Raw genomic sequence first — 11596 nt, 5'->3', positions numbered from 1 at the left:
AAGTGAGTGGTTAGGAATGCTGTTATTTATTTATTTTTTGTTAAAGATCAATTAGTCCTTAGTAAAAATGGAGAGGGGTAGATTGGTACTTACTCATAATTCATCTATGAAAGACCCCATTATTACTTACAAGACCATTTTAGATAGAGTAACAATGCTGTGTTGTTGATAGCAAAATTGCATGAAATTTACAATAGAATAAGTTATTAACCAAATCAAAGAGTCTAAGATTTATAGTTTCAACTTTCAACTAAACACAAGCCAATATGTCTGCAAAACCAGTCATAAACTCAATCAGAAATTGATAATTGAGTTCTTAATTGTGTTGTGAATTGTGATCCACTTATAACCGGTTCTATTTCACTTTTATAGTTTTATTCCTCTGCTTTCCTCTTTTCTCATTAGAAAGCACAAAACATGAGAAGTGTAACAACATGAATGATGTATCAATTAAACAAGAGGAAAAACAATTCAAATATTTACATAAGAAGACATCAAATACTTGAAACACTAAAGTACTGGACATTATTTGACCCAAAAAGAAAAGAAGGTTCAGCATTACCATGCTTCCCAAAGAGACTAAAGTCAAGTTGATGAAGGATTGAATTTGAAGAGATATTACCCACATGAAAACTTCACTGAAGTACCAGCCATGCTTGACATTGAATTGATAAAGATCATATACACCATGAGGCCATCTTCATCATCATTTCAGGCGTCTAGATAGGTACCCATCAAGGTCAAAATAGCACTTCTTCTCTACAGTGCCAACATTATCTGCAGCACCGGCATTTTTGGCAGTACAGGATAAGCTATGCCTTCTAGAATTATCTTTACTTTCAATGCAACTAGTGTCTAGACTTTTGTTGCACAATTTTTTATAGAATTCTAAAACCTTAGGGTCCATTCTAATCATTGAAGATTTAAAACCAGATAAGTGAAGACCTGCCAAGGTTTTAACACGAGAAAGCGCGGTATAAACCATTCCAACACCAAATGATCCTGAAAAATTGATGGAAACATTTTCAAGAGTCATTCCTTGGCACTTGTGGATGGTCTGAGACCATGCTAGTATAAGTGGTATCTGCCACCTCTTAGCAACAACCTCGTCTCCTTCCATTATACTCCACTCTGCCGGTTTGATTGTCAAAACCTTCCCTGAATCAAATTTAACAATTGGGAGACCGTTATCAAATCCCACAACCGTACCAGTTGCTCCATTCACTAATCCTTTCCGAACGTCCAAATTCTTGATCAGCATCACTCTGGAACCTTCACAAAGCTCGAGCTGATTGGGTGCTATCCCCTGATTCAGAAGCTTCTTCCAAGTATCCTTGCCACTATCAACAGCTGGGTAAACAGTTACATCCTTTTGCAAGCTTTTAAGCATATTATCATTCACTTCCATCACTTTTTTCTTTAATGGGAAGAGCTTCACCACAGAGGAATCACACACTCTCTCTGAGTAACACTTCTCCAGCAATGACAAGTCCAAGCTAATGATCTCCCCCTTCCTCATACGCTGAAGCAACTCGATGAACTGCGGATCAGACTGCCTGAAAACCTTAGTGAGGTCCTTCTGCAAATGAAAGGATTCATCCCAACATCTCGCTTCGAAAGCATATTTAACAGGCTTAGAAGAATCATTAGGAATAGGGGGCAACTGGCAGAAGTCCCCAACCACAACCATCTGAATTCCACCCCACATTTCATCCACGCCACGCACCTTTCTCGCGACATATTCGAGGCCATCAAATAGCTCACCATCCACCATGCTACACTCATCTACAACCAAAGCATTAGCCGTTTGCCACCTCCTAACGGCCCTTTTATCCGCCAAAATCGATTCAAACAACTTCTCAGGATCATGATAAAAGGGGCCGCGAATTCCACCAAATGAATGCAAAGTTTGTCCCTTTAGAGCAACTGCAGCAACCCCAGTTGAAGCTGTGATAAAAACCTTAGATGGGGTGTGCATCTTCTTCAGCCTCTTGATAACCTCAATCACAAGCATGGTCTTGCCAGTGCCAGCAGAACCAGTGATGAACACTGATTTGCCTTGTTCTATAGCAGACAACACACTCTTTTGCTCCTCAGTCCATTGAATCTTAGACCTACGTATTTGTCTTTTGGTCACTGTTGTTGTCTCTGCTTTGTACTTATTATTAATGTAGGTTTTCTGTTTTGAGAAACCATTCGTGCTGAAGGTTCTATATGCAGAAAGAGCAACCCTAAGGGTGAAAAAATTCATCTTTCTGCTGTTTCTCACATACCCATCTAGGTTATAGCTAAAAATTCAAGGGAATACAATGCAGATAGAGATAACATACAATTTTCAGAGTGAATAAAGGGAAATTAATAATTATAAGGATTTGTGGTTGCTTACTGGAATGGTTTTCTCAAGAGAAGATCAATTGCTTTGTGGAACAGGATCAGAGTTCAGTGTTGATTAATGATTACAGAAGCACTAGTGCACAGAGTATATAGTAGGCAATTGTGAAAGAGAGGAAGTTTTTGGAAATGGAAGAGTGGAAGAAAACGGTGAACACGATCTTTTAACTGCTCGTCCTTAACCGCTATTTAGTTGGAGTGAACACTATCTTTTCGTATTGGATTAATACTGGTGTTTTTTTTTTTTTAAATATAGAACAATTTAATTTAAGAAATAAAAATTGAACCCTCCAACTTTTAGAATGTATAGAAATTAAACTATTTAATTTTTTAGTACAAAAATCGAATTTTTTAATTTTTGTATCCAAATCTTTTAATTTATGTTTAAAATGTTAAAAATATTTGAAATACACAAATTAAAAAGTCTAATTTGTAAATTTTAAAAATTTTTAAAAAATTACAACTAAAAAATTGGATCCTCTAATTTTATATTAAAAAAATTTTAAAAATTATATATAAAATAATTAGATAGTCTGATTACTTATTCTCATATTAAAAAAAAATACATACAAAGCCAATCTCGTTGAATTGCACAAAAACTTCATTCATAATAAAACAAACTTTTTTGAGTAAAATTCTTTTTCTATTTTTTTTAATTTAGACAATTCGAAAAAATGATCATTCATTCAAATCCTTCTACAAAAATATTCGGCAAAAAATAGCATAAAATGCATAATTTAATATTTATCTATCCTACATAGATGATAATTATTTGATTCAGACTGTTTATAGTTTATACAGTCATCAAAACCACATTACAAAAAGATGATAACTATTTGATTTACAACCGTGCTACCTTACCAAAAAAGAACTCTTAATGAGCTGGACCAAAGTCCACAGCAACGAAGAAAACATCCATCCAATTTTTTCAATTCACTTTTAGCCTAGTCTAGAATTTCAATTCACCGTTTCACCTACTTTTTTCTACCACCGCCGTTCTTCTCTTTCTCCTATACGCTAAAGTCGCTGAAACACCGTCGTAGCCGTCGTTTTCAAGGAAGCTGATCACTACTGCCTGTTTGCTTTTCTTGTGCAGCTTGTCGGTCTCGTCACCGCTTGAACGAATGCAATCGTCGTCAATGTCACTTCTCATCGCTGCCGCCACAAGCTCGGGCACAGGTCAACGTCATCGTCGCGAGTACAAGACGCCGCTGGTTTCCCATCCCCATACGTCGAGTCGACAACTCAGTCTTCTACCGAGCACACCTCCCCTTCCATCAAACACGTTGCTGATCTTCCATCTTCCCTGTTGTTGTTCGATATGTTAGTATATTTTTAGTGTTTTGTTTTGTTAGTAGAGGATGTTCTTGCATTTTTGTAGTATTCATATAATAGAGTAAGTGGTTCATAAGAGATGTTCTTTGATTTTACTGAATGAATGAATGTTTTTTTTAATTAACTGTAGATGTTTGAATTTTTTATTTGAACTTATTTTTCTATGTCTGAATGCTTTGCTGGTTTTTTCTTACATAAGATAGTGTATATATATTAAGAGATATTTGAAATTGGATTTGAATTTGTTCATATAAAATTGTAGTATTAAGAGATATTTTTGGAAAATTTTTTTGGTTTTTTTCCTTGATATTTTAGTAACTATTAGATGTTTATATAGATGGAGAGTCCTGAACGATTCTTTCATATCTTTTTATTAGGGATTGGATATGTCTTTTATTTAAAATTTGTTTGAATGTGTTTTTAGATGGAAGTGTCTTTAATATATGTGTTTTTTATTTACAACTTATTTAGATGTGTCTGAAATACATGTGTCTTTTGTTAAATGTGTTTTTTAATGGATGTGTCTTTAATGTATGTATTTTCTGTTTACAATTTATTTGGGTATGTCTTTAATAGATGTGTCTTCTATTGAATGCGTTTTTAATGGATGTATCTTTAATAGATGTATTTTCTATTTAAAATTTGCTTAAATGTATTTTTAATAGATGTGTCTTATGATTAGAACTTTAATATTATTTTTTGAGACTTGTAGACTTTTTTTTGTTAAGACTGTGATTTTTCTCAAACTGAAAGAGTAAACGAAGAAAGCTACGACTAACTTAGTCTCTCAAGTAGGTCAGATAGAAAAACTGAAGATCCATCTCAGATTGTGTGATCAAGAGTGTTGCTAGCGTAAAAAGTGCACTGCCGTAGTTGCTAAGCTCATGAAGATTTACTTGGGGAAGAAGATTGAATAAGCAACACTTATTGATACTAATCTTAAACAAAAAACTTAACTTTTGTTCTTATGCATATGTTTATTTCAATCAAACCTTGATGATTACCTTTGGAGGTTTGCGTGGTTTTAATTAGATAGTCATCGTAGTTCTAGTTGCCATTAAATTTTAAATTTTTAGCTAAATTTTCGAATATTTTTTTTTTGTTGGATTTTCAACATTTTTTAGATTAAGTAATTTATACTCTTAAAAATTTATTAAATTCTTATTTTGAATGTCAAAGAACCTAATTTATTCATCAATAAACTTTCTAAGTATATATCAATGTGCACATCATTTTTTCAAGTTACTCAATTTTTCTGTAAACATATTAACATCAATGTAAGTTTCATTGTTTGTTACATCTATTTAGTTATAGTAATCCTGTAACTATTAAAGACACATCTATTTGGATCTGTGCTTTTTTATCCTCCTCCTTCGAAATTTCCTTATTCTTGTAAAAATTCTCATAATCTGCCAAGAAAAAAATAATAAACATCAATCAGAAAACACAAAACTAAACCTAAACAATCCTTGAAGCAAACACAATCATCTAAGTTTAGCGAATAAAGACAACAACTGAAACAGTTCCATTTCCACTACTAATATAAACACATCTAGTGTACAAAATGGCACTATCTATAGTTTAATTTCTTAAGTTAATTGGTTTTATATCTAACAATTACCATAAACTAATTTCAGCAGCACAAACCAAAAATTAAGATAAAGAAATATGAGTTAATTTAAAACCATAAGCATAATTTGAATGTAAAAGAAGCATTCACCAAAACAAAAGTAATACATAAATTAAAATACATAACAACTAAAACAACTCTTTAGGAACTTGGTTTTATCTTAGTGCTTATGTCACAATGTAAAAGCATGATATAATTCTTATGCTCTACATATGTTCTCTCAACCAACGAAAAACTATGGTGCTCTCAACTTTTAACTTTTTGGATTTTTAAGAAGGAATATATATAATGACAACTAGAGACCAACTAAAAACTAGTAAAGAAATATAAATATATAAGTAGCCAAAATATGAATATGTAAATCTTCATAATTTTATTTCATAGAAGCAATTAGAATAAATTTAATAAGTATATGAAATATGACAAAAATAAGAAGTCACATAAGTCCCAAATATGAAATATCTTTCTTCACTAAAAAGACCTGCAATTTTACGAAAAAAATATATCAAAACATCAAAAAATTCCAAAACATCCAACACACCTTCCTTCAAATATGAAAAATTTAAGAAAAAATAAAAAACTGAAACAACACTGTAGAGACCTCGTTAGTTACCGTGTTGGTGGGCATGCGTCGGGGAGAGAAGGTGATATATGAATCGCGAGGAGAAGGACTGCGATGGTGGTGGGGGAGGAGGGGCTGCGGCGGTAAATTACAAATTGCGAGGGAAGAAGAGTTGCGGTGGTGGTGGCGGATCGTGTGGGAAAGGACTACAGCAGTGGTGACGACGCTGCGAATTGCAACGAGAACGGCGATATGGTGGTGGCAGGCTGCAAATCACAACGAGGAGGGCACTGTGGTGGTCGATGTCGTTGCAAATCGCGACAAGAACGGCTCTGCGGCGGTCGACGGTGTTGCAAATCACGAGGGAGACATTGTGATGGTTGACGGCGTTCCGGTGACGGTGTAAGTTCCAGGCGCAAAGATAGCCAGAGAAGAGTGAGAGGATTTGGAGTTGCGTAACTCCTTGATTCACGTTGCAAATATTCACTAGGGTTAAAATCCTAATTTTTAAAATTCTAATTAATGGATATCAATATATTTTTAATTTTAATTAAAAAATAATAATTAATAATTGTTGTCAATAGTTGATAAATTAATAGTTAAATATCTATACTTTTTCTTTGATTGAAACATCGTATTGATAATTATGCAGAAATAAACATTTTCAATAAAATAGTTATCATTTAGGTAGAATTGATAAAGATTGGGTTATATAAGTTACATCACACGAAAGTATTTTCTGTGATTTGTTTCCCAAAAATTCTCATGTCTCTAACGAAAGATAGGACAAATGGTAAATTGTCATGTTTCAATCGTTACAGTACCAGAGTTGTCTAAATTGAGAATAGATCGAGGCCAGGAAGGGTTTAACTCAAATCTTATGCCTAGTTTTGAGCTAATTAGCTTTTTTTTTTTGTCAAGAGCTACTAATCTAGTTTATGTAGCAACAAAAACCTATGTTAAAGAATAAAACATAGTAGCTTTGGGTTGGGATTGGTCCAATATCCCAAGGCCCATAAGGATGGTAGATAAGTAGGAGTAATATTTCGATCATTTGGGCCTTGTGTACAGAATATATTTTTTACCTTGCCTCAATGCATTGTGCTACTATGTCCAAAAACAAAAATGCATTATGCTATTGAACAGTTTATGAAGCCATTGAATTGTTCAACGAAAAAAACAAATGTCACCAATATTTTTATCTTTTGGAAATTAATTATAAATTTTATGTCATAATTAAATGGCCTTCAAATAAAGTTATAACAAACCCTCAAATGGCATAAAGTCACAAAAAGTCTGAACGTCTCTTGGGGATTTTCTCATATGTAAACCCGCAGAAGAATCAAATATATATGGTTTATTTAAAATCTTTCAAACTCTTATTACATACCACTGCATTAATAATCACTAACGTAGTTATGCTAAAATCAAAAGATCACGCCAATAATAAGCTATAATTCAAATAGTATAGTTTTTTCATACTCATTTAAGAAATTACGAATTTAAATCTTCCTATCTTTAGTAAAAAAAAAACGTAAGTTTAATTATTAGAGTTAACAAAATACCTTTTTTTATAATTATATATATATGATAAAAGATATTTTTAAAAAAATTTATACATCAACTCTTTCTAGTATTTTTATTTTGGTTTAATTATTTTGTTAGTCCTTATAATTTTACTAAATCTATAATTAGGTTCTTATACTATTTTTTTTCAATTGAGTCCCGACATTATTTTTAATTTTGTAATTAAATTATTATTCGTATAAAAAATATTAGAATTAATAAAATATTTTTTTATAAATTGAATATACTCACAATTAAAAACCTAATTAAATTTTTGAATATATATTTTTTAAGAAAAATATTATGTTAATTTTAATTTTTTTTGACACAGAAATAACTTAATTACAAAATTAAAACTAATGTAAAAACTAATCCAATTAAAAAAATATATAAAAAATAAATTATAAAATTAACAAAACTATAAAAACTAACAGAATAATTAAATCTTTCATTATTTATAGTACAGAAATATAGATATAGATAACAGGTGTTAATTAGGTAGTAACTATATCATATTAAAACATACACATCCTACTATATTATATATATTAGCATATTTATATATGCACATGAAGTAGTCAACTATATAGTCCTCTAGTTGAACCCAAACAAATTGATATTTAGTTATATTGCATTGTTTTTCCCTTACCTTGTAAAGGGAGTTATTATATATAGTAGTATCAAACTGAATTTTTTCACGTATAATCAAGCTAAGAAGGACGTATATACATAAAGAAGACACTATCATTGAGCATAACTAGCATGTAAAGTGACAAAAAAAAAGAGTTCATTATTTCTCATGTAGGCAGGTAGGTACATAAAGTAAAACAGTGACACTAACTGAACCTAATTAACAAACAAATGAACACAACAGTAGTGTGGCTAATAGTACAATAAGTTGCAAGGTAATGTTACTACTAAGACCAGGCATCAGTACGGCCTATTTAATTAGAGTAATGCTATGGTGGGATGCCATTCAATTTTTTAGATTAAATAATTTACTAGCGATGTGAGATAAATAAAAAAAATTCATAAAATTTACTGTTAAAAAAAACTATTTATAAATTTAAAATTAGTGTAGAGATCGAATTTAATTATAAATTTTAGTAAAACTATAAAAATTAATAAAATAATTTAATTTTAATACACTTTTAGTATAAAATAAATTTACACATATATTTAATTACATAATATTACTTCCCCGCAAAGATTTTACCTTTTATATTGATTGTGCGCGTGAATAATCATCCAAATTATTAAACCCTTTATAATAATTATTGAAGATCAAATTAATAAATGTTGCTTCTCTTCTTGCTTGTATATATAGGTGTCATCAATTCATTTAATTTAACATTATATTGTTAGTACTTAGTAGAGTTTATTTGTTGTTTTGTTCATTACATCTTTTAATGGTTGTGTGTTGCATTATATTAATATTGTGAGTGTGAGTATGTGATGAAGAGAGTGAAGAAAGACAGAAAGAAACAGCTAAAGAGATCATATCATCAATAGTTGAGATGAATAGGGAATAAAGGAACAGTGAACTCAAACTAACTCTATATATATATAGCTTTTCACCATTTTGGGAGATGAATATACAAGCACATCCTTTTCCTACTCATTTGTTACTTTAAATTAGCAGCTTTTTTTTTTCATATATATCATGACCATTTATACTACTCTTCCACTATCCTCTTGAAATTATATAGAATAACATGTTCTTTGTATTACATTATTATATTATTATAAGCCTATTTTATGTATATTTTTTGTGTGACTATTTTATGTATTTTTATTAGTACACATAAAATAATAAACACACTTTTAGGCAACTCAAATTATAGATTAATTTCAGATAAAAATAAATTTTTGAAACTCACATTAAATATATTCTAAAATTATACAAATATTTCTTAAATTTTATACTCAATATGAGAAGAAAGATATATTATAATTTATTTATTTAGAGTTTAATAATTCAAACATCATGATATTTATATTTGAATATATAAAATACACAACAAAATTTTTTCATATGTTAATTATGTGTATAATAATTGGACTTATTATATAATAATAATGCATGAAAAAGGTAAATTAATAATTCATCCTCCAATTTCTAAGAAAATACCAACACAGTATATATATGCATATATAAAAGGAGAAATTCGTTTATACCAAATAACCAAGTATAATTCTTATTGATTAACATACATACACCATCAAATAATCTTATTATCATAATCTTATTTTTAATATGTTGCATCAAATTCAATTCTCGATCTCTTTTGTGTTTTGTTTATCTTGATAGAATATTATTATTATTATTATTATTATTATTATTATTATTATTATTATTATTATAGTACAATGACTGAAGTTACTAACACCATTGAATTTTTTAATGCTGTTCCAAAAAAAGAATCTAAGGGCAGAAACGTTTAATCACCAAGCATCAATTCTTTCCATGTTAGAGATCTAAAAAAGCATCCTTGGAACTTGAAGGGGGGTAAGGGTTGGCAATTCATGTTCTCACGCCCATACATCATTCATGAAGCATCAAATTATTCACTGGGAAAAGACTGAAAAGGGTTTCAATCGTTTTCAATGAAGTAAAAACTATAATATAATAATAATTCACTAAAAGATTTTTTTATTTATAATTGGCTCTTATTAATTAAAGAGTAATTATCCAAATCAGTTTTTAAAAATTTTAAAAGCGGATATTTTAGTTCTAAAAAAAATTAATACCAAAGTTTTACTCCAGCAGATAAATTAGTCCCCAATTTATTTTTCGGCAAAAAATAATTACCCAAATCAGTCTCCAAATATTTTAAAAATAGACATTTTGAATGGCTTTTGCTCGTAGTACATTGAAGAGAGTTGTTGCCATGGAGGTTGTCCATAAGCTTGAGGCTCCTCCCACCTTTAATTGTCCCATTTTTTATTCATGTTCTTATTGTAGCTTCCATTCCCTACAACATAATTTGAAACAAATTTATAGCCAAAGAGGAGAGAATTCATAATGAAAAGAGAAAATAAAAACAAGAACTAACAAGAAATGAGTAAACAAAGTCCTAAAACTAGCAAAAACTAACAAAGAAGCAAAAAGGCAAACATATTCACAATATTAACAATAACCAATAATATGGCACACATTTGCAATTTCTCGGCAACGGCGCCAAAAACTTGACGAAGGAAAAATGTCGGTAAAAATTTTCACAAAAATATCGCGTTGCAAGTATAGTTCTAAACCGACAATTCAACCTCAACCAACGTTTAGATTGTTGTCACTTAAGCAAACCCAATAAAATTAACCAAAGTATTTAAACCTCGGGTCGTCTCTCAAGGAATTGCAAGGAAGTGTAGTTTATTATTGGCTATGGAACAACATATTTTTTGGTTTTGTAATAAAAAACAAGAAAGTAAAATGGTAAGAAAATAAACTAATAACTAAGAAAGCTCTTAGCAAGGAAAGAGAATTAGAAGTCTTATCCTCATTATCATCGTCAATTGTGAGGGTAAATGTAAATTGCTTTTACTTAATTATCCTTTAACAAATGAAGGAAAGTCAAGCGAGCAAAATCGATTTAAGTTCACAAGTCTTAATCAAAGACTAGATTTAGTGAGGCTCAAGCCAACTAACAACTTTCAACCACCAATCAACAAAAGAATTTTGATAACTCAAGAGTCTCTAATTAATCAATCTAAGTCAAGAACATAAAAATCAAAATTAAAATCCACCCAAGCATTTTATCAAACACTTGGAAGGCATAGAATAAAAACATAGAAAATTGACAAGACATAGAAAATTATTAGACTAACCAAAGTAAAGAAATAACAATAGCAAAGCAATTGAATAATAAGAAACATGAAACATAAATTACATTAATGAAAATTGAGAGTAACACATAAACTCATAAACTAAATTAGCAAAATAAAGGAATCAATAAGAGAAGTAGATAATTAAAGTGTTAGAACAAATAAAAGTAAGAGAAAACTAAATTAAAATAAGACTGAAACCTAAATCTAAGGAGAAATTGGAAGAAGAAACCCTAAACCTAGAGTGTGAATGAATGAAAAGTGAATGATGGATCTCCTGATTCGTCCCA

At 30.3% G+C, this 11596-nt stretch overlaps 1 protein-coding gene across 1 annotated transcript; it reads right to left on the bottom strand.

The window, feature by feature from the left end:
* Positions 1 to 706: 706 nt before the first annotated feature.
* On the bottom strand, positions 707 to 3544 carry LOC127747481 (uncharacterized). The gene is made up of 2 exons (XM_052261430.1): positions 3408 to 3544; positions 707 to 2288 (listed from the first exon to the last, which is right to left on the bottom strand). Exons 1-2 carry the CDS (start codon positions 3542 to 3544, stop codon positions 707 to 709), a joined length of 1719 nt encoding a protein of 572 aa, XP_052117390.1.
* Positions 3545 to 11596: the final 8052 nt, after the last annotated feature.

The sequence above is a fragment of the Arachis duranensis genome, chromosome 1 (genome assembly GCF_000817695.3).
Source record: "Arachis duranensis cultivar V14167 chromosome 1, aradu.V14167.gnm2.J7QH, whole genome shotgun sequence".
NCBI classification, from domain to species: Eukaryota; Viridiplantae; Streptophyta; class Magnoliopsida; order Fabales; family Fabaceae; genus Arachis; species Arachis duranensis.
The sequence above is the reverse complement of the archived record's forward strand: the minus strand, read 5'-3'. Positions and strand labels throughout refer to the sequence as shown.

Excerpts from the sequence above, each read along its gene's own strand:
- LOC127747481 (XM_052261430.1), bottom strand. The coding sequence starts at position 3,544 with ATGAGAAGTGACATTGACGACGATTGCATTCGTTCAAGCGGTGACGAG. Across the intron at positions 2,289-3,407 it reads GGTGTTTCAGCGACTTTAGC|CTATAACCTAGATGGGTATG; the intron begins GTATAGGAGAAA and ends TTGAATTTTTAG.